Source organism: Aristolochia californica, unplaced genomic scaffold, assembly GCF_029961685.1.
Source record: "Aristolochia californica isolate CCGP_79_NKW_82.1479 unplaced genomic scaffold, dmAriCali1.0.hap1 SCAF_8, whole genome shotgun sequence".
Lineage (NCBI taxonomy): Eukaryota > Viridiplantae > Streptophyta > Magnoliopsida > Piperales > Aristolochiaceae > Aristolochia > Aristolochia californica.
In genome coordinates this window covers 4,377,021-4,401,394 of record NW_027182279.1, presented here as the reverse complement: position 1 = coordinate 4,401,394, position 24,374 = coordinate 4,377,021, and the positions used below count along the sequence as shown (strand labels likewise).

The 24,374-nt window shown below is 35.7% G+C and overlaps 2 protein-coding genes across 2 annotated transcripts; one reads left to right on the top strand and one right to left on the bottom strand.

The window, feature by feature from the left end:
• The first annotated feature begins 1,800 nt into the window (after positions 1-1,800).
• Positions 1,801-8,498, top strand: LOC137939102 (ubiquitin domain-containing protein DSK2a-like). Its single transcript, XM_068784291.1, has 8 exons — positions 1,801-2,166; positions 5,790-6,560; positions 6,977-7,191; positions 7,276-7,389; positions 7,496-7,554; positions 7,668-7,696; positions 7,799-7,885; positions 7,983-8,498. Exons 1-8 carry the CDS (start codon positions 1,938-1,940, stop codon positions 8,129-8,131), a joined length of 1,653 nt encoding a protein of 550 aa, XP_068640392.1. The 5' UTR covers positions 1,801-1,937; the 3' UTR covers positions 8,132-8,498.
• Positions 8,499-16,669: 8,171 nt separating this feature from the next.
• Positions 16,670-17,860, bottom strand: LOC137938194 (F-box protein At5g49610-like). Its single transcript, XM_068783187.1, has one exon. It carries the CDS (start codon positions 17,858-17,860, stop codon positions 16,670-16,672), a length of 1,191 nt encoding a protein of 396 aa, XP_068639288.1.
• Positions 17,861-24,374: the final 6,514 nt, after the last annotated feature.

Genomic DNA, 24,374 nt, shown 5'->3' with positions numbered 1-24,374 from the left:
TTCCATAAGCACTTTATTTATTGTTCGATAATTTAAATATTTTTGTGATTACTTGCTTATGCATCAACACTTCTTTCTATATCTTGTAAGCCTTCTCTAAGTTGCTAATACGTAAGATAACAATTATTAAGACTATTGTAGCATTTGAAATCCTAAATCTTTTGACGAGAAATCCTTTTAACTTTTTTCCCTTTTTAGTTTTTTTGTAAGTGGTGGTAGACACCTTAGATTTCAACATCCTAACAAATGCTAGTTTGCTCAAGATGAAGATAAGTTAAACGTATTATTCTTGTGAGTGTGATGGTAAACCTAACAATTTGACTCAAGTTAAAACTATGGGAGGGTGCATAGTGTTGAAATATTTGATTTTCAAAGCAATGTTGAGTCGATGAATGTGAGTGTGGATATTCCACATATGAATGATTTTTAATGGTAAAATTTTGAAATGTTTGGAAGAAGATCAAGTTGTAGCACATTTTTTTTGTTTTTTTTAATGATTCAATGAATTATTAATCTGAACCCATCAAATTGTAAAAAAGGACAAAAAAAGTATGTCATTTGGAATCTAGTAAATGTGTTTCTCTTGGATTACTCGGCATGGAAGGACATTGATAAAGAAAAGTTAGCTAGTTTCAAAAGGTAGCTAATTTTTAATATAACAAACATCAAATCTCACATTTTCAATATTTTTGAATATAAACACTCAATGTAGTGTTTTTATTTACAATAAAAAATACAAATATAATTCTCAAAACACTAAATATTTAAGTGAGAAAAATAATATTTTTAATTATTTTTAAAAAAGTATTTCGAAAAAAAGTAAGGGTCGCCTCCGACTTTGACCTACCTCTTTTTGCACGGGAGAGAACTTGTACCCTTATTTTTTATGTAAAGAAAAAAAAATAGAAAGGGAACTCGATGAAGATAATATAGAAGGGCTCTCTTCTCTACTCGATAATTATTTATTAAATTTACAAACTCATTATAATCAAGTTTAAAAAAATTATTAAAATATTACTTAAAAAATTATAGTTTCGATTTGATCATACAAAATTACAAATTATAGACTCGCGAATTGGTTAGTCTTGTACATAACAAACTCCCAATGTTCATTAATAACTTATTCATGTCGATAATTCACAAACATGATCTATTTTTTTTAATCTTCATTTGATAACAAAATCAGATTTGGTTGATATGGGAAGTTTTCATTTCATTAAAAGCAATTTTGGCTACAGAATTGAGCCCTTGACAAGCTTCCACTAAGAGGCTATTTTCAAGGCTAATAAAGGGCACATGACCTACATTGTCTCCCCATGGCACTAGTCATGTCCAACTACCCTTGAAGATCAAACACATCTATCCACCTAAAGTGGGACATAGTTGTTGTTCCTTCATAAATGTTTATCCCTCATTGGCAATATTTAAACCAATTTTTTTTTTTTCCATGCAATGCCAAAAACAGAGTTTAAAACCTGAACAATCCTTTTTTATTAAATAAAAGAGACCAAAAAGTAGACCCTAGCAATATGCTTGATTATAGTATTTACTATTTACCTCATGGAAGATGCAGGTGGTGGACTTTTTGGTCAATTTTCTGGTCGTGAAGTGTAGAAAACCTTATCTTGAGCTTAAATTAATGTGAAATTGTCTTAATCTCTGGGATTAACGAGTAATTGTCCGGTTATCGTAATCGTAAATTGACGGTCCAGATAATTCTAACAGACTTCCCGAGTGAAAGACATATTTATTCTTACCTTCTGTGAAACTCCTCTCTCGCTCGCCTTCAAAAGCGTCTCTGTCCATCCGCGTTTCTCGTCTCTCTGTATAACTCTCTCCAAGATCAAGCCCTAGCTTTTGCTATCTTTGTTTAGGCTTCTCATCTCGATCTTTCTAGATTCTGTTGCGGCCTCCGATCGGCCTCACCGACGGAGAATATGGGTGCCGACGGCGATTCGAGCGACGGCGCCACCGAGTCCCGTGTCGTTGTCACCGTACACATACGGTGCTCCAACGGCTCGAAGTTCTCCGTCCAGACCAGCCTCGATGTCACAGTGGCTGCTTTCAAAGTCCTTTTGGCAGATACTTGCGAGGTCCCCGGTGACCAGCAACGGCTTATATATAAGGGCCGGATCTTGAAGGACGAACAGACGCTTGAAAGCTATGGTACTTCTCGTCTATTCTCTTAATTTGTCTCTTTTCGTTTTATAGGGTGAGGAATTCGTTAGGGTTTGGGCGTTTTTGGTTCATGTGATTTCTTCGGGTTCGATTTGGGGATGAAGTGGTTTTGATTAATGATATGAATGGTATCCTTAAAAATAGGTTTTCTGTTTGACCCATTTTCGGTATCGGGGCTAATTTATCTTTTGTATAGGTTTCCTTCTGTGTGGGAATTGCGTTGCAACTTTTTGCTGCATTATGTCGCCTGTATCATGGGTGTTTTAGACGATTGGCATAGGTTTTCGGATTTTTTCTATTAGTATTCAGTTGCTTGGATTTGTTTTCCTATTGTCAGTGGCCAAGTCGTTAACCCTTGGTATGCATGCGATTGTTATCTTGTTAGTGGGAATTGGCGTGCTAGATGCTTGCAGAATCATGATTTTATAAGCTAGATATGATACCCATGTATTTTCACATTGATGCCCATAAATGTGAACTTTTAAGGGTGACGTGTAGCTGAAAAGCATAAATTGAAAGCTAAAAAACATGTGGTCCATTATTCAATGAGTATAAATCTCATTCTATATAACTCTCCAATTTGCACAATTGAAAACAAAGTTGCGAATCTTTAAGTGGCGTCATCATCAGAGGAAACAGTTTGCACAAGTAAAAACAAAGTTGTAAATCTTTATTTTGATCTTCTAGTTTCGCATCCAGGAAATAGTGAATGTGTCATCATCAGAGGAAACAGTTTTTTTTTTCCATTATCTATAAATCAATGTTTGCCTTTTCTTCTCTATGGTTGGAATATTCATGAACCTGGTTCACAGGTTGGCTATGTTTAATTCAATGGCCATGTTTATGTCAAAGTTTTTGGGGGGTGGGGGTTTCTAGTGTGAGGTCTCAGGTCAAGGATTACTTGGATTTGGGGTTTGACATTCCAAAAAAATGTATAATACTTCTGTAAACACAATAAATGTTGATTTACCCAGAAATAAATTCTCTTTCTAAGGAGTTTACTTTTCTTTGGATGATTCCATCCTTTGTGTTTGTTGGGAAGATCCTTAAGAGTTTCTTGACAGTTATACTGCTAATTTGTACTTCTGGATGTTTTTCAATTTAAGATTCTTGGGCCAAGCTGTCCTTAGTATTCTTTAATGAACATTGGTGAGAGACTTATTTTGAGTTTGAATTCTGAGAGTCGAGTTGGGAGTTCTATGTGAAGTATATAAGTTGTTATCTATTTTAATTAGAAAAGCGTGAAGTAAATAGGAGTGCTACTGTGGTGTTGTTAACAAAAAAAAGTAGCAATGCTTTAATGTGATCACTAGAAAAACTAAGTATTTTCATATTGAGTAACGAGAATGTTTCATCTGAGAGAAATGTTAGGAAAAGATCCTTTGAGAATTCTACAGTGGAAAAATAGCTGTAGCTTTTTGCTGTTTTAAGATCCTTTGGCTCACGGCCTTTTTGAGAGTTTCTTAAGTAAGGGCTCGGATTCAAGTCCTGTACTTGTTGGGGTTTCTTCTTTGTGCATGTTATCAATCTTAAAATAATAGCTGGAATAATTCAGTATATTTGCATTTTTGACTTGTCCATATTCCTACATGGAGGTTCAGTTTGTCCATATAGGTTCCCAGATAATGCATTTTATGCCATATAATATTCCAAAGTGGAACTCCAGAGTTAGTTTTTTGTGTGGGATTACTATTTATAAGAGATAGAAGCAGGGAGAAGCGGGTAGGAAGCTGTGTTGTGGAAGCTGTGGCTTTAGCAGATTCTTCTTTTGCCATGTACTTCCTCTTACGTTTTCCCTCAGAATCACCATTTGCTGAAAACTGGTAGTCTGAGACTTTTGAGTGTAAAGTGGTATAATTGGGAACACAAATTCTTATTTGCAGCCATCTTAACTGAATTTGTTGATGCAATGGATTCATTTATGGTGAAAAGAGTTGGGTTTAGGAAGATAGCATGTTCCTATTGGAGATTTTGGTTTAAAGTTAGATGCTTCAAGGGCCAATGTTCAGCTCTCAGTTGTGCGGAGAATGACTTTACTTCAGCAGATGATTACCAAGATATTGGAGATTATGAGATGCACAAGGATAAAAACCTTTGACCTATTTTCTTTCATATTTTGATTGAAGATACTTCTCATTGAGTTTCATCTATGCTACTTCCTTTCTTAATGGAACTCCTGCAACCTATTTGTCATACAGTGGTTAGGTCTTCCCCTTGGAAGATTCCCTTCATTACCATCTTTCTTTTCTTCTGGACCTTCTAAGATACTGGTTATCAACACATTGCTGAGTCTTCAATACCCGATCTTTTATTGGAAGTTAAGAGAAGGGTTACTTCTTAACATACTCTATTGGTGGAAGAAATGTTGTGTTTAGCTTTATTATCTTTCCATATTTATTTCTTTTTATTCTTGGATGTAAGCAGCCAAATGCAGTTTCTTTGTTACTCATCGATGATTGATGTGACTGTCAATCTGCTAATTAGTTATCTGTATCAAGTATTGAGTTTTAAGCAACTTTTTTCTCATTCTTAGAGCTATTCATCTCTTTTGGGTGGTTGGAGGTAGTGTGGTTATGACTTCCCATCAAGTTTCATGTGCGATTCCAGGTTTTACCATAACTATTTTCTATAGGAACATAAGTACTCATTAGTTTTATGAACATCAGGCATGTGAATCTTGCTGTTATCTTACCAGACTTGAAAAGACTCAAGTATATTTTACTAGTTGTAAGAGTTATCTAAATTTTGTTTTCTCATATTCCACTGTAGGCTTAGTTAACTTGCTGCCACAATTTTTCTCCTGTCCAAATTAGTCTGTGGTAGTGGTTTATTAGCAATCCATAGTAACATGTACAACTGGTCTACTGGATTTCTGATGAGTAAATGTTAGCTAAACATAGCATGCAACAAGTTTCACAAGAAGTGGATGATAAACATGTTACTTTATTGTGGGTGGCTTGTATGATAATTTCTTTCTTTGGGGCTGGTATCTTACATGAAATTTGGTAATGTTTTGCTCTTTTACAATGTCTTTTCTGAAGAGTGGTTGAAGCATGTTTATTGAGAGTCATACACTGGTAAACATAATTGATGTACAATTTAATTTAAACATTGTTGCCTTTTGATGGTTTGATGATTTTATTATTATGTCAATTAGCATGATAAATTTACTAATGGCTTTGCCGTTTTTCACATATTTACTTGATTTACTCTTTTTTATTGATAAGTAAATTTTTTCTTGGTTTTAATGCTCATTTAAAATGCAAATGAAAATCACTAGAAAGAAAAGATGAAGACCTTACTGATTAGCAGGGTGGAATGGTTTTCTGTTATAACTTATATTAAAACTACTTACAATTGCTGTTGTAATTGTCTTGATTGTTGAGAACATCTTTTCATCAAAAGATGAAACGGAAATTAGCTTAGAAGAGAAAAAAAGCAAAATTCTATTTTGTTTTTGTATCCCGTGTGGCTTTACTTTTATTTAAGAGGTCCTACCTATCTGTGATACATGCAAAAGCAGTCCACAATATTCACTTGTTAAAAGCATTGACACATTATGCTAGAGAGCCTCTACAATTTAACTTTTTTTCTTCTTTTTTCTCTATCAGGTTTACAGGCAGATCACACTATTCATCTGGTTCGTGGTGCTGCACCTCCTCCACCTGCTAACGCTTCAAACACACCTGGTGTTGGAGCTCCAAACAGCAGTCCATCTCCAGCGAGAGGCTTTGGTTCCAATGAAGCTGGAGGCTTTGGTGGGGCTGGCCTTGGCGGCTCATTTTTACCTGGGCTTGGAGGGCTTAATGGGATTGGCGGTGGTGGATTATTTGGATCTGGACTTCCCGAGTTTGAGCAGGTTCAGCAGCAACTGACACAGAACCCAAACATTATGAGAGAAATAATGAACATGCCAGCCATTCAAAATCTGATGAACAACCCTGATCTAATGCGCAATCTGTTTATGAGCAATCCTCAGATGCGTGAAATCATAGACCGGAATCCTGACCTTGCTCATATATTGAATGATCCTAGCACGCTTCGGCAAACCCTAGAAGCAGCTAGAAATCCTGAACTCATGAGGGAGATGATGAGGAACACTGATCGAGCCATGAGCAATATTGAGTCTTCCCCTGAAGGGTTTAACATGCTAAGGCGGATGTATGAAACTGTTCAGGAGCCGTTTCTAAATGCTACAACTATGGCAGGTGACAGTGGAAGTGATCTGGGTTCCAACCCATTTGCGGCTCTTTTGGGAGGAAATCAAGGTGCTAGAGATCGAACACCAAACCCTTCAACTACTGGATCAGAGGCAACAGCTGGGTCCCCAGCTCCGAATACAAATCCGCTTCCTAACCCGTGGAGCAATACCAATGCTGCAGGTAAGCTGTCAAATGGAGCTACCATTGCTTTCTAGCAAACTTATGTCTAGTCTGTTTCTAAGTGTATGTGTTCATACACCTGACCAGAATTTGAAAAGAAGTTATCTGTAGGTTTATGTATGGCTTTTAATGTATTGGAACTTTTGTTTGTTTCCTTAAATCATTTTAGAGTCAGATGCATATTGTATCATTCTTCTTATTTCCAAGGTTAGTGGAATAGTATAAATTTGATTTTCATGATTGTGGGGAAATGCACTAATTTTTTTATTTAGTAATAACGAATTTAAAAAGGTTTGTGTAGTAAATAAATTAGATTCAAGCCTTTGTTTGCATATGGTGTGTTCACAAACTGCTTCCCATCTCACTTGGAGATGATTGCTCTTATTTGGAACACTCATACATGGTTCACTATGCAGGGGCTACACAAACAAACTCTGCCACCGGATCTACTAATCCCTCTGAAGGTACAAGAGCTCCAGGTGTTGCTGGATTGGGTGGTCTAGGTTTGCGTGACTTGGAGCGAGTTGTTGGTGGTACTCAGGATTCTTCTCTTGTTAATCAATTCATGCAAAGTCCAGCTATGTCCCAGATAATGCAAAACATCTTTTCTAACCCACAATACATGAACCAGGTGATTGCTATTATTATGGATAGATTGCATTCCTCATGTATCTTTTATGTTACAGCTCATTGACTGTTTTTTTTTTTTTTGTAGATTCTTGGTTTAAATCCACAACTCCGAAGCATGATGGAGTCTAATTCTCAACTTCGGGAAATGATGCAAAACCCTGAATTCATTCGTCAAATGACTTCTCCTGAGACCATGCAGGTATATTCCTTCAAAAGAAAACAAATCAGTGTGTGATAACATGTCCATTCGGTAAGATGAAAAACATTTGTCCACAAAAATTTAATTCTTCTCCGACCTTTTGCAGCAAGTTTTAGGGTTACAACAATCACTTCTATCCCATCTTGGTCGGCAGCAGTCATCACCGTGAGCTCATTAATTTATCTATTTGCTTTCATATCGTCTTAATAGTCCTTTTTGTCTACTGCATAGTTTTTTTTAACTTCAGACTAATCCTGTTAAGGGTGTGCTTTGTGCAGGGAACAAGGTCAAACTGGCTCTGCCACTGGTTAGTGAAACATATTTTTTGTCAAATTCATTCCTGAAAGAAGTTTTGCATATAGACAGAGTTTGCCTTTAATGAATATTTTATTTTCACTGCTTCTGATAGGTGCCCCAAATATGGGACTAGAGTTGTTGATGAACATGTTCGGCGGGCTCGGTGCTGGTGGCCTCAGTGTTCCTACACAACCCGACGGTTAGTGCTGATACCATCGTCACCTTTGATTGAGATATACGTGGAATATTATTTACTAATTCCGTTATGTTTTTTGATTTGTTATTGTTTGTAATAGTTCCACCGGAGCAACTTTATGCAACTCAACTGTCACAACTTCAAGAGATGGGATTCTTTGACACCCAAGAGAATATCAGAGCGCTGAGTGCCACTGCAGGAAACGTTCATGCAGCAGTGGAGCGCCTCCTTGGAAATCTCGGTCAGTAAATTATTGATACTTGGGTTACATCTTCATTCTACATTTTAGTCCTCATCCCTCCGCCTTTGTCATGTTTACCTGTAAGATTAGTGCCCGCCCTCCCCACAACTAGTCTCTTTTAGCTTTGAAGACCAGCAAAAATTGCTAAAAGCACTGTCGGCTTCCATTTTGTGCACATGAAGAATAAATAACAATTATGTATGTGGTAAGAGTTAAAATCCTGTTGGGTATTGTTGGGCACTTTCCCAATGAGAGGAAATATTGAGAGACGTCTTTGTTCATTGTAAATACACAAAAATCTTCTAATAGGCCTCTAGGAGATTGGGCTTGTGAATTTGTTTATCAATTTTTATTACCTGCTTCCGGGTTCTACTATATGAGTTTTATGGTTTTGGTGCTTGTGGGAATTCTCTCTTTCGGATTTGGTGTTTGACATCGGAACATAAAAAAATAAGGAATTTGATTTTTCTATAACACTTAAAATCAAATTAACAACATAACAATAAAGAATAATCAAGAATACCCTAAGAATTAAGAATTATGGGAATTCTTTTTAATTCTAAATACGCATGTTGTTTTTTTTTTATTTTTTATTTTTTTTAAAGGTATGTAATGCATTAATGTTATGTTTGTTTTTAAAAAAAATTAATTTATTCTTCATCTTAGTTTTACTCTGAGTAAAGATGTTTTTCTTTTCATATATTTGTTTTTATACATGGAGGGCAAAAAATTAAACTGTCTAACAATTTATTATGCCCCCGTCAATAGGGTTGATCCAATACGAAAAACTATTTGATGCGAAATATGTGAAATGACTATCTCAATTACTTGGCTTCCAATCTTTTCGACATCAATTGTAATCATATGTGGTTTCCTTGCGACCAATAAGTCTCTCATTGGTTGCATTTGTGACATTTCCGATCGTGTTAAATATGGTGTATTCTTGCTGGTGGTTCTCCCTTCAAAAGCAATCAATTAATGTAAAATTTGTTTTTCTTAATCATGTTAGGTATCCATCCAATTAACATTATAAGATTATAAACCTAGAAGAAAGGTATATTACCTTCCAATTAGGGGTAGCATAGAATCGAGCAGAACCCGAATTTGCCTATGTTCGAGCCGGGTTTAATTTAAATATTTCAAACTCAAGCTTATTTGAGCCTAGCATTGAACCTAAAATTGTAATCGAATTCAAGTCCAATAATTTTAACTGAGTTTGAGTTCGAGCTTCAACCTACATTTAAAACTTTGCATAAAATACATGTCAAATAAATTGTATATAAAATTATGCATACATAAAATTGGGCATAACCTCTACTTAAATTTGGGTATAACTTCTGTATATTAACCCTGCGTAAAATTATCTATACACTATGCATAAAATTATTCATAAAAATTACATAATTATGTATAAACTTTATTCAATAATCAAACACAAAAACACTCCTTTGCAAAACAACTATAGTTTTGTCCATTTGTATTAATTAGACCGTTCTGATTCAAGGACTAGAAAATCAGATCATCCAGATAGAAACTTTTTAAGAAAAATGACTTTGGATGACTTAATCGCATGCCCATTTTTGTTTTTTCTTCGGAGCATGGATTTATATAATAATAGTTTTGAAACGCTACCAATCTGTTTTTTTGAAAAACTTAAGTGGAGTTAGCATTAAGAGAGTACTTTAAACAATAAGAGGAGCTACAAATTGTACCTGTATCTAGCATCATGCAATTTATTTACCAATTTGTACCTCAAACAAGTTTATAAAAAATTCAGCCTTCCAAAAAACAAGTAATAATGCTAAACTAAATACCAAGGTATAAGCATATTAACTCTATTGCCTATACTAAACAAGTACATGCATAAACCTTTTTTTATATCTTCCAAGGAGTAGGATAGATTTATGAAATATCCTTCCTACTTAGGGGGAAAGGAGGAAATGTTTCCATTGAAAAAAACTATTTCTACCACATATTATAGGAACCATAACAAGGTTATGATAGTATTTATAATAAAAAAATTTCTTTCGTGCAAGTTGGTTCCCTACATTTATCAGTAACGCGACATGATTACGGCCGAATCAGGCGGTAAATTAAAATAAAATAAATGAGAGAAAACCCAAGGAGATAACGAGACTTTGGTGGGTGATGATTTGTCAGATGTGGCAAAATCGAGGGTTTGTTTTGTGTTCTTCGGATTCCTCCATCGCTGATTGTTCTGATGTTCTGAAATTTTGGAGGTGAGTTGCTTTTCCTACGCTACATATTCTATTTAGAATTCGATTGCTGGTTTTGGGTTAGAGTGATTTTGCATTTCCACTTTTGATGATTTTTCTCTCCTCTGGTGTGTATAGTTCAAACGTTCTTGGGGGGGGGGGGGGGGGGGGGGGGTGGGGGAGTTGGTTGTGTGGCGCCGACGATGGTGGTTGAGCAAAGTGGATGGCAGTTGGGCGATGAGGATAAGGACGTTGGACCACAGTGACGGCAAAAGCATCTAGGAGGGGGAATGAGAGACAAAGACAAAGAAGAGGGAGATAAAGTTGCGGAAGGGGTTCAATGGTGATACGGATTGGCGACGACAGATGGGGGGAGGAAGAAAGTTGTTGAACACCGTTTCCCTGTTCCCGCTGATTCCCGTGAAGTCGAGACGAAGACGAAGACACCTCCTGCTCCTGGCTCCCTCCTCCTACGCCCTCGTTGAGTTAACAAACCGGCTCGCGAGCTTTTGAACCCAACCATAGTTCGGTCAAACTCGGCTTGTTAACTATAACGAGCCTAATATGGATCTCGAACCCGGTTCAATTCGATGCCACCCCTACATCCAATCGTAGATTGTCATTGCCTCATATTTCCACTTTATTTTGTGCTTCTTCCTCTGTGTCCCTTAACATATCTGGTGGAGATACATAGATAAAATAGCATTCACACCATGTAGAAGCATTTGTTTTAAGTAAGATCATGAAACAATGACTATGACTCAAACTATTATTGAAGCTAGATAGAATAATAGATGATTTAAACATGTTTTTAGAAATGAATTAAATCTTACATTAGTTGCTTCAATCACCTCTATAGACTTGTCGTTTGTGTCCAACTTCTTAACGGTTAGATAACTCTTAGCCATTTCCATTTTCATCTTACAATCCTTCACTCTAGTAATAATTCCTAGAGCACTTATCCTTTCCGAATTTCTCTATAGCCTTCGCCATCTTTTCTACCGTGGCATCTTTTAGATACTACATATGGTGGATTTGCTTGTTGTGACTCCGAAGCGATAGTTTGGCGGAGCGTAAAGGCTCCAATGATCCGACCTCTTCAACTCTCACATCTCTCTTTTCATCTTCCTATCCTTTGAGATCCCTTCAAATGGAAAAGTGATCTCTATCTATAGAGGAGTGAGGGTGGCATCTTTTAGATACTACATAATCTCTGAAGTGTCGTACTACATAAGAGATCTTTTCAAATAAGAATCCAATCCCCTATATGTTATTCAATTTAAACGCTATACCGCTTCAAATTCTGTAGTTGTAGAGCTTTTATAAGCTTTGTTGTAGCCTTGTAGACGTTGCTTTTGATTTGTTGTAGAGAGTCAAGTGGGTCTCTTTCCTTCTTTTTCTTCTTCATGTTTTTCTTCCTACTCTTTGTTGGCCCAGGTGGCTTCTCAAGAGGGGGCGAATTGAGAATTTCAAGTTACAAATTTAAGTTAGGCATTTAATAAATCATCCAATATGACAATATCAAAGTAAAACAAGCATTCACACACCATAAGAGACAAAAAATAAATAAATTGTTATTGATATTCACCTATTGAAGTTTAGGAAATTTCACTATTTAAAAGCTTTAATAGCTGAAATTACACAGAGATTCTGACTCCCTTTAAGCCATGTGTAGCTTAATACACGTTTTTACAAACTCAATCTCCAAAGAGATTGGCTAGATTTAGCTCTAGCTAAACCTTTTTTTTATCTAGATTAAATAGGTTATAGATGAACATCCCTCAAATGAAAATAAAGAAAGGGAAAACTTTCACCTAATACTTGGAGAATACCTTCTCCTTGAAAGATTCAAGCATCCATTTTTTCTTTTCAGCACAATGTAGAGTGTAACTATTGGAGTCCTAAAAATCAACACTCTTAAAGGCAAAGTATCTGAAATACTTAGTTTTCAAAATTTCAGATTAATTAAGTTTTGTTATCATCAAAATCAATAAGGGAGTTGTTGAATTTCTGGAAAAGTGAAAAACTTTATAAAATTTATGTAATTTGAGTACATGTGCCTCTATTTATAATAGAGGAAACAAGTAGAATCCAATTTCAATTGAACTACCCTTGTCCCAATTACACCCAAAGTTAAACACTAAAAGATGAGCCCTAGAACAATTGAACAACTGAACACAAATAAAAGACTAACATGACTAAAACACCTTTTAATTGAAACACTTTTGTGAGACCTCCTTCCATAATAATTTTTGCTATGTAAAACTTTATTGTGAGAGTCATGTAAAAGACTCTTCCATATATGCTCTTCAACACTCCCTCTTAAAGGTGGAGTTTATAACTTCAACTTGCAACGAAAAAGATTCTTATCTTTAATTTTCTTTTGCTAAAAAAAATTCTTCACAAAAACAATTCTTCATAGATGCAAAAACTTCATTTTTTGTGATCTCCCTTTCTTGAATATTTTGGTCACATAAAAATTACATGTGGAATAAAATACATCTTTTATGTACTTGTTAATCTACTTCTCCCTTTCAAGCTGGAAGGTATTGGTGTAATCCCAGTTTGAAACAAAAAAATAACTGTATTTATTATCTCGTCCATCAAGGTATCCTAAGGATAAGAACTCAATTAGACACAAACTCTAAAAAAATAAGATGGGTGATGTATATATAAAAAAAGGTCAAAACCAATTTCATATGATTTCAAACAACAGTAGTAATAATTGTCACTAAAAAGGATAATGCCTGCCACTCAAAGTATGACGATAAAAACCCACTTAAGGGTACTCATAAAAAATCTCAATGGACTTAAAAACACCTATATATATATATAAAAAGAGAAACCCACCGAAGCAACGCATAAGAGGTTGGCCCAAAGGGGTATGTAAGAGTAAAAAAAGGATGGTAGGAGAAAGGTAACAAATAAAAAAGAGGCATGTGGGGAATGTAATGAAGGAAAAATAACTACATCGATAATAAGAAGGAGACTATAATGATAGAAAAAAAACTTAACAAATTTTACCAAATATGACATCAAGATAATTTCATGAGGGTGAGCAAACTTTTTTGGAGTTGACGTTGCAGAAGATATACAACCAAGTAACAAAAACACAAAACTTACAAACAACATTAACTATGGAAACTCTAATAATTGCATAACTTAACTTATCAGTTTTTCTTTTCAAATTGATTAGTCCATATGAGGAAAGTTTCTAATCAAATACTCAATGAATTCCTATATGGAATACTTTCTAGATTCTACAGAATAAAAACAATGATAGTTTCTAATCAAAATACTCAATGAATTCCTATATGGAATACTTTCTAGATTCTACAGAATAAAACAATGATAGACTTTCCAAATATAAGAGATTTCAAGGATCAAAGAGTCTTAACAAAAGAAGAGTGTTGAAGTCAAACCAAAACTCTTTGATTAGAAGACAAATTTGGCTAAAAACTCTTATTGTAGGAGAAAAGGAAACTCAATTTACGTCAACAACTATAATAAGAGAGAAAATATGAAAAAAAAAAGATTTCGGCCAAACTGATATTTGGTACTTCTAATATTAGTATCTTAAAAAATATAGTTCAGAATCACAAACTGTTTGCTTCCAAAGAAACTAGACTTTGAAAGCATAGGAAAGATTTTGTCTAAGTGCTCTAACATGTTCTAAGGGATATAAATGATGTTTATAAACATGTTATATGCAATGTAAGTCCTAAAGCTCCATATACACCATTGTATTTTAAGAAGGGAGTTAGCAAAAGCTCTCTCACATTTGTGACTGAGTTTTGACATTTGACTTTTACACTTAAACTCTAGTCTTCTTCCTCATGGGTGCTTCTTCAAGAGGCTTCCTTCAATGTTGCTTGAGGTCTTGAACATACTTGATTGTTTTGAAGCTTCAAACCTTGAGATGCATTGACTCTTGAAGGAAAGGTATCTGAAATACTTAGTTTGGCACATTGTCAGTTCTATTAAGTTTTTCATCATCAAAAGGAATAAAGGAGTTAACCTATGATCAACATAGGGCTGCTAGGTTACTTGGATGGTGTGCTTTTTGACATGAGCTACTTGTTCCCTTTTGATTTATGGGGTCGTTCGGACTACCTCTTGCAATAGAACAAACAAGCTACGGTAGTTTCCTTTTGGGGCTTATTGAGTTGCATAATATTCTTTAATGCATATCATTAGTACTTGAGATTTTTTACCGTCAAAATTATTTCAATGGGGATCTTGAGATCAATAGGTGTGTGCACCTAGTAGTTGTTGGCCATAACTCCCAAAGTGTTGGGCATATATTGTAATTGAACCTCTTGTGATTCTTGTTGTAGATGTCATTTGGCTAATCATAGTGAACATTTCAATTTCAGGGCAAGGGCTCTATAGGAGTGGGGTAGCAATCTGAAATATTGATTATGAACCACTATAAAAATTCTTGATGCAATTGCTTCCTCCATTTTAGTAATCTTGAGTATAATCAAATTTAAATTAGCCATAAAAAATTGATAAACCTATTCACCCCCTTCTAGGGTTATTCTTGTACGACCTTTCTCCTCATATCAAGGAGGAAAGTTATCCTCCAACTAAGGTCTTACCTAAGAACTCTTACTCAATCTAGATCCTATAATCAAAGGTCAAATGTCATTCAAATGTAAATTCTTTATTAACTTCTACTTACCTAATTGGAAGAACACCTTATTCTAAAGCTTTTAAAAAACTTCATTTTCTTGTTAGAGAATGTTGGGATGATCATGTATATTTTATATTATTCAGTCACTCGATCAAGGTAATTACAAGTTTATTTCAAGGAGTCTTGATTTTTGAAGATTTTTCTCATGGGGATGACAAAATTAAGTCATGCATGACAACTCAACTTGATGATTCATCTTGTCGTGCCAACACAATCATGCTAGAGTAATCTCCAGCCTTGTCACACTTGTTTGATAGCTCATTAAAACCTACTAAGCCTATTCAAAAATCTTGCCATAACCTCTAAGATTATACTCCATACAAATATTCTCTTAGAAACAATCAAAATCACTTAGTTATAGGAGAATATTTTGAAAGCAACTCAATCAATCTTGTATAAGTCAAACTCTCTAGTGTCTCTCTTATAAAAAAAAATACATTGAGAAACTCTGTCTGAATAGCTGCAAAATCAATCAATAGACAGATTGCAATTTCATTCAAATTTGTTCTCTAATTGCTTTGTCTGTTGTGGGATGATATTCATATGTGGGCCTCGACCCAAACAGTCAATGTGTAGGAACCACAAAAGAGGGCCTACACGTGATGGCGAGAGTTAAAGAATAATCTTACATGGATTAGTAATAACAAAGATCTTGAGTTTATTAGTTGGAAAAGAGCTTTCGTAATTTGGTTAGTCATTTTGGAATGAGGCTTAAACCTAACTTCACTTTCTCAATAGGGTGGTAAAATAATTTGATACTTGAAGCAAAGGTTGTGATAAACACAACTCCACATCTTATATTGCTTAGCTTAATTATAGTTTTTTTTATAAACTTATAGCCATTTTTTTTAGATTTGGAATTTATCTTTTCTTTTTACCATGTAGAGAATAAGCCATATTAGGCTATGAGAAGTTGGTCTAAGGTCCATCCCTAAATGACTAGTCAAGTTAGGAAGTCTTTTTTCCAACTAATACATTCAAGATCTTTGTACTCTATGTGAGACTATTCTTTAATACTTCCCCTCACGTGTAAGCCCTCTTTTGTTGTTCCTACATAAAGATAGTTTGGATGGAGGCCTGAAGTTGAGTCCAAGGCTCATCTCAAAATGACTAGCCAAGTTAGGATGCCTATTTTACAACTAATAAACTCAAGATCTTGGATTATTCTTTAATTAGCTAGATGTCAAACACATGGAGTTGGTAAATTGAGACAAACAAAAAGCCACTCAAGAGAAAAAAAGAAAGAAAAAAACAATACTTGGCATGTAGAACTTCGCCCGTTGCACAAATTTTCCTTGCTACGACCATTTTTTTTCAAACACTAGAAACTACTTTATGGAACCCAATTCATCTGTTAAATCTTGGCTTCAAAAGACATGAATGCCAATCCAGAATCGATTGACATTGTTTGCCAAAATCAAGGAGAATTATATAGTTGATTGAGCATAAGAATCCTCCCCCTCGGCCTAAAATAGGCTTCATCTCACTATAATTCCAACAGTTGGTTTCTAAATAAAATTTTATTTCATGCATCGACTAATTCAAGTTCAACAATAAATTTGTTCATAGAGAAAAACAACTACAACAGGAAACAGCAAACGATGACACTGGGACTCCATGCATGTACTTGAACATCAGGTGTCTTGAGGTTCTGTTATGGCTGAAGGGATCCTCCCTGGGTTGAATAAGCAAGGCCAAAAGGCCAAGAGCTTGTAATCCTTGTACGCAGGATTCCACTGCTGCAGAGCGGACAGTGTCTCCATGCTCCTTCTTTGAAAATTGTAACCTAGAACTCGACCGTCTTTGTGCAGGAAGAGAAGCTTATAGTCTGGGGCATATCCAGCAAGAGGAAACAAAGCATCGCTACTCACAGTACGAGAAACATCTCTGTAGACGATACCCCTCATAATCGCCAAACTGTTCACATGAATCAATTCCCAGACACTGCTGCTGAAATGCTTGACCCTCCAAATTTTTAGAAAGCCATCATCCCAGCTGGTATAATGGAGCCTGTCGCCCCAGTTCGTCAAGCAGCCACTGCCGGAAAAGTTGGCATCCACCGGCAGGTTCGACGTCAGAGTTCGAGTGTGCTGTTCCTGGAAGCCGAACCCCACCACATAATTCGAATGAACCAGCTTGTACATGATACCTTTAAGCAAGACGACATGCCCAGGAAGACATGCGCCGTACGGTCCATGGAAGACGTTTTTCTTCTTCCATTTCTGGGTTTCGGACGAGAAGACTTCGAACACCATGTATGAAGGTGGATGAAAAGAATTCTTCGGTTGAACGCAGCAGGTACGCAAGGACCGGACTATCTTGAACTGGCGAGAGATGGTCGGATCGAAATCCAAGGCTATAAAGTTGGAAATCGTTCCATGAGCGGCCTCCGGCATGGGCACAGCATACGCCTTCTTTGTAAGCGGATTGCAGACAGAGAAGTTTAGCCAGAGATCATGTGCTTCGACGCAAAGCAGCAACCCGTTTTGAGCAGTCACGATTTTATAATCTGGGTGGATGGGCAAAAACTTGAGGCTCGTATCAAACCCGGCGACATCGTCGTCTCCCTCACGGAACAGGTGATCATATCGAGGAACATATTCACATCGGCCTCGCGGATCGAAAGCTAGGAAGCCTAAATTGCTTCCAAGTTTTTCCGGTGGAAATGCTGCAGAGATCGAGGTGTTCCACTGCTTGGAAACGCATTTGGCTCTGTGGAGAAACTTCATGGGCAACCTTGAAAGGATTATCATTAACAGGTAATTATCCAGCGCGGAGATTCCTGTGGGAGCTGCTTTACCCTTTCGCTTTTTTGGTGGAGCCATCTTACCCTACCTGAACTTTCCAATCAAATCAGATCATTGAAAAGTTGTCAAACCGATGGAAAAGGGAACAGATATAATCGAGTCTATCTTTCTCTCTCAGGAGAATGATCAACCAAAAAAAATAAAAAAAATCAATCAAAAGACAAGGAAAAAGAAACAGGCCAAATATCAGCAAGTCAGCAGATTCAATCAAGACAATACAAGGAGACCGGAGAACTGATCAGCGTGAAAATGAAATACTGGAGGAATGCTCACCTTATTGAAAGAAGAAGAAGTCCTTCTCCACACCAAAGGCTCTCCTCGTCGTTGCGGCTGGGCATCTATTTTCTGTTATATTTGTAGTCATGAAACGGAAGGGTTCTCTTAAAGAAGATTCACATAAGAGGCAATACAGCGTTTGCCCATTACTACAGGGGCGAACTATTCCCACTTTTGTCCAATGTATTTAATGGCTTTCAACGGGTCACATTTGCTGGAAGATCAGTACACAATCCTTCATTATTTAATGCAGTCTCATTGGCATGCATGAATGTTAACTCGCTTTCTCTGAGTTCAGACGCTCTTCTTAGCCTGTTCATGGAAGCTCATCTGTCATCACTCCTGCTTGAATTTGAATCAAACTTATGCAAGAGACACGAACGAATGAGAAACCCTTGTCAGGATCTTATAAGCCGATTAACGAGCACCTTAGTTCACCGATGGATACGAGCACTACGTTCTTTGCAGAAACCCCCATCTTAGAGATTGAGCTTCGACTTATCTTATTTCCATTGAATGTGAGACAGAGCAGATTGCTTGCAGTTAACTACCACCCTTATGAAACCGAAAGCATCTTTTGGTGTTTATGCTTAAGGCGAACAGCTCCCTTGCAGTATATATGATAGAGAGCCATCTAGTTGTGGCCAAACTTACCATTATCATCTATCTTTTGAGTTAAAGTTGTGAGATAATGAAATTTAAAATTTGAAAATAGGCAAGGGTTGAAGTGAGCCTCCCCGTTTCGTCTATGAAGGAGAGGCTGAGGGTGGCACTCATTTCATCCAATTGCCAATCAATTAATAGTGTTTGTAAAATTTTTTTATGCTTGGGTTATCCAATACGAAAAGCCGTTTGGTGTGAAATGGCTATCTCAGCCATCTGATTATGATCAGATGACTAAGAGCTGTTGATCGGATGACTGAGATAGCCATTGATTATGATCGGACAATTGAGATAGCAATTCACATGTTTTCCACCAAATGACTTTTCATGTTGGATCAGCCCTCACCTGATGTGTACTTTAACTTTTCTTGCTCAAATTTCTACTTATAGGTCCACTAGGTTAAGAGTCAAAACTGAGAACAAGAGATGCAATTGGATCCTTGAGGTGAGAAATCAATACATACTTATAAGCATGCAAATTTCAATAATCGCAATAAATAGCATGCTTAGTGGCATATTCAAGATTGATTAATAACCTAGAAAGTCAAATATTATACTAAGGCAATATCTAAGACTTAATTTACATTTTTATGAATTTAAGAAAAGACCATCTATTTTAGGATTCCCATGTTTATTGTTGGTGAATAGACTTATATTAGGTAGTGAGCAAATTGGAAACAAATATATTACTCGTCATGTTGAAAATAGTTCTCCATCAGTGAGAGAGATTTACAATCATATATAAGAACAAGCCTTGAATTTTTATTAGAGAATAGTTTTACATGGACCAATGAGTAAAAAAATCTCAAGTTTATTAGTTGGAAAAGAGACTTACTAACTTGGATAGTCATTTTTTTTGCATAAAATTTTGATCCAACATCACATGGTATCAGAGTAGGTGTTCATATTTTGGGTAAAGCTATATGGGTCCTCACCCAAAATATCCATGTGTAGGAACTACAAAAAGGACTCACACATCATGGAGAGTGTTTGAGCACATTCCCATATGGACAAATTTATTCGTTGGAAAGAAGCTTACTAATTTGGTTAGTAATTTGGGATAAGCGGGATAAGCCTTGGACCCAACTTCACGGTTTTGTAACTGTAATTATAAACTTTTAATTATGTTATCTTTCTTTGATATGTTAGGGTTGGTTAGATGAGTTTCTATTGGAAATTATTGATCTATTTTTAGTTAGGAGGGTCCACACATGAAATAGCCATTAAGAGTAGTCCTAAATCATCGAGCGAGTTATGACCTTTCTTAAGGATTAGGGCTGGGTTTTTCACATTAAGCATGAGTTTGAAGTTGGATACTACTTAAATGCATCTTACAAAAGAACATGAGAATGATTTTGTTATTCTTAGGATATTTACTTCTACTCAAGAAAATTTATGATCAATCTTCATTGGCTACTAATTCTTAAAAGATCAATTTCACCTCTCATTCTGCTAGTCTGGTCTAGATGATAGTGGAAACCACTTAGTTAAAAACTACATTTGGATTTTGGATTATACAAGTCTTAATGTAGAACTTCTTATTGCAATTCATGTTGAAAGCGTTCATAATGTAACACATATAAGAGTAAGTAAAAGATGTTCCTTATAAAATGACTTTGTTATAAAAGATGTTACAAGTAGGGGTTTTGCAAGGCTCATGCAACAACATGTTTTAATCCTTTCCCACATGAAGAAGGTGTATGGGACCTATCCCTCCCATATCAATGGCTCTCATTCATCCCTTACAAATACTTGGTGGGCTCCATCCTATGGTACTCCATTGGAGGGGCAAATTCCATATCTTTACATTTATTGCATCATTTTGAGCAATCATTGAGTCATGGCTTATTGCCATTGAACACTCCTTCATGTTCATGCAAATAAATATAAATAGTATCTAATTGCCTTTAACTATTAAAACTTACCCTTAAAAGAGGACAGACTTTTGAAGCTAAGCACGAATCTTAATAGATGTCAAATAAATAAATAAATAAACATAGAGCCATTTTATTAAATTTAAGGAAGTACTTAAATTTGTATGAACGGGATGATGTTATGAAGTGCATTCAGATCTCTAGACATCAACCCATGCAAAGATAAGTCTACAACTCACATACCAAAAATTGTTGTTATCTGCCATGTGAACTTCCACATTCTTAAAGCACATAGAGGCAAAGTTGTTTATCAGAGAGATTCAAGAGAAGAAAATAGGAAGGAATATAGGACTTTTTTTAATATTGCTCAATAAAATCAGTTCAAAGAAGAAAAGAGAGATCAAATGAGTTTGTGAATAACGGAGGAAGTTCAATTTTTTTAACTTTAAACACTTGGTTTCGTAAACATAAATTCTTTTCCAAAGGCAAGTCCTTAAACATTTCAAAGAAATGATAGAGGGCCTTAAGTTTTCTACTTTTTGAAATAAATTATCGCTTTGTTTGAGAGAAAGTTGTTGTTGGTGTTACAAGAGCAAAAGACACACAAAAGACTATGTATGTGCAACCCATGCGAACGGAAGAAGAGGAGAAGTCCACCCACATGCAAGCCATGCAAAGGGGGGCATCCTCGTGCATGGGCCAACTTCAGCCACCTGAAGTGTCTTCTAGAAAAAAACGCCTCCTACAGTCTCTCACACGAGGCACCCACCACAAAGATCGTTAGTCAATCAAGATTCTCTTACAAAATCATACTCAAACATTTCAAATCAATCAAGGAAAATTATCATCCCGAATCACTCAATCAAAGGGAGAAAATAAACTCAAATTAATCACTCAAGTCATGAAGATTAAGATCCAAATATCAAGGAACATGAAGGGAAGAAATAACCCATGATTTATACAAAGATAGAATTGACACTTAGATGACTCAAAGCTTCACCAACGTGGGGAATTCAGCCCTCCATTATTTCTCTTTTTAATGTTTAGAAAAGGTATATAAAGCCTTGTAATTTCACCTATTCAATTCATTCATTGAAGCAAAATTTGTTCATTCACATCTTGGTGCTTTATTCAATTCATCTATAGTTGCTTGGATTCTTTTCATGGCATCAAAGCAGAATGTTCAATCCTAGGAATGTTGTAGTTTATTAAAAAAAACAAAGGTATTCCACTCCATACATATTTAATTGAAGTTTCATTTTTCAGTCCACTTCATCTTCCTTGCAATCTCTCTTCTCTCTTGCTCATTCATCAAGTTTATTTCTTAGCAAGAATGAATACAAGTGTCTATCTCAATGCACTCTTATCACCCACTCATGTCTGTTACGTCCATTAGACTCTTTCCTAGTAACTATGTCCTATGGAGAAGTCAATGGATTATGATGTTGAAATCTCAAGGCCTCATGGGATTCATTGATGGATCAATTATTCCACCACCCCAGTTTATCAATGATAATGTTAAATCCTACCATGATAAGTCCACTGTTTAAAGAATGGAAACTCAAAGATCAATTGCTTGTTTGTTGGTTCAATACCATGATGGCTAAAGAGGCTCTTTGTCTTGTAGTTAGACCAAGAACTACAAGAGATGAGTAGCAAAATTGTGAAATCATTTTTGTAAATCAGTCCAAAGTTCGTGAGATGCATTTTTGCTAAACTTTGCTAACTATGAAGAAGAGTGATCATCAGAGTCTTAATTATTATGTCACAAAATTCGGAGTTTGTGATGCTTTAGTAGCTATACAAAGTCCTATTTAAGAGGAGGACAAATCATTTTGGCTTCTCCATGGGCTCAATGCCCCTTAACAATCCTTGATCACAACAATGCTGGCTTGACCTTTGCTTTCGACATATGAAGAAATTCTTTCAGTACTCCAAAGCCATGACTTTCAAATAAAAAAAAGTAAGAAATTTTGAGAGAAAGAGAAATAAAGGAGAAAATTTTATCATAGTATGAACAACATTCAAATTAAAATTCAAATTATTGCTAATATAATTATTTAATATAAAAAACATAAAAGTATTGTCTTAAATTCAAATTCATAGAAATACTAAATCATAGTGTGCTTATAATAAATTTATAAATAAAATCCTATTGGTAATATTGATTTTAATTGGAAAATAATATTTTAATACTAATAAATATTTTAGTTCTTAGGCTTATAAATAATTTTAATCATTAAAAATTATTTAATTTTATTCTTTTTCCTTTGCATCCAAACATGGAAAATGGAAAATGGAAAAGAAAAGAAAAAATAATAATTTTTATAATTTTTAATGATTAAATATTATCGAGATTAAGAGAGTAACAGACCACATCTTCTTGGCTCACATGAGTTTTTACGAAGAACAATCGGATTCAGTTTCCAATCAAATGAAATTGTTAAGAAAAATATAAAGAAAGAAACAAAATGCGAAGATCCTTCTCCAAGAAACATAGCAGGAAGGGTTACAAAAAGAAAAAAAAAAAAAAGGAAAATGTCTGAGTTGAACTCAAATGAACAGATTCTTACCGAGTTGGCGAGTTTCTTGCCGCAGGAAAGAGTTGAATCCTGAAATTCTTCTCGTCGTTTTGGTTGGGCTTCTTTTCGTTGAAAACACATACATCTGATATTAGGGTTCTAACTTTCTGGATTGAAATGAAATTACCAGCAAGGCGGCCAGTCACCTTATATGATTAATGGCATTAATGAACGATTCCGATACGTTTGCTGTAAATACATAATAAATACTGATTCCTGACGACCTTTCAGTTCTCTTTCTCTCTAGTCTCTTCTTTCTTGGTTTTCCTTTTTTTGAGAATCAAAAGAGAACGCCACTTCAAACCAGCAAATCGCTGGCTGGACACAGTAGCCAAAACTCTGTTATTCCAACTGAAGCACTAATATTCAGATTAGATAACCAAAGGAAGGAATGGTAAGGTTGAATCTGCAAAGTTCTAATTTACTTGCACGAGAACTCAGACTAGCGACAACTTACTTGCAGTTGAGCTTGCAAGAGTGTGGATTCCTTTCATCACCACACTGAGATCCCTAATGGCTTGATACACTACAGCTTATTCATTTCTGTTTAGACATGTTGAAAAATGTTCTCTGAGAAAAGCATGCCCACTAATCTCAACCAAGGTCATTTCATTGTACAAGTTGATAGAGATAAAGATAAACGATGATTGAAATAGAGATCTACGGTGGCAGTTGCCATCGATGAGCTACGCTGCTCCGGTCGGGTCAACAACGACGGGGAGGGGGATTGCTCATTGAGCTTTTACGGGTCTTCAGAGAGATCTGATACCATATAGAATTGGAACATAGACTAATTTGCCGTTCCTTTCATTGATCAAGTATGCAATATTTATAGAATTACAACACAATCCGTAACTTTTACACGGGAAGTGTAAAGGAGTGTTTTCTGAACTACATGAAAGAACAGCCTTGAGAATAGATGAGGCTGATTCCATGTCATGCTGAGATGCTATCCAGGAAATCTGAGGGAGTTAGCTACTGCTCCATTTCCATTGAAGAAGCACCTTCAAAGTGAAGGGTCTAAAAATGAAATCAAACAATCGATGCAGGATGCCACCAGATATGATAACTATAACAAATGTATTAAACCATTGAGTTCCACATAAAACAAGCTTAATAAAAAAAAAAAAAAAAAAA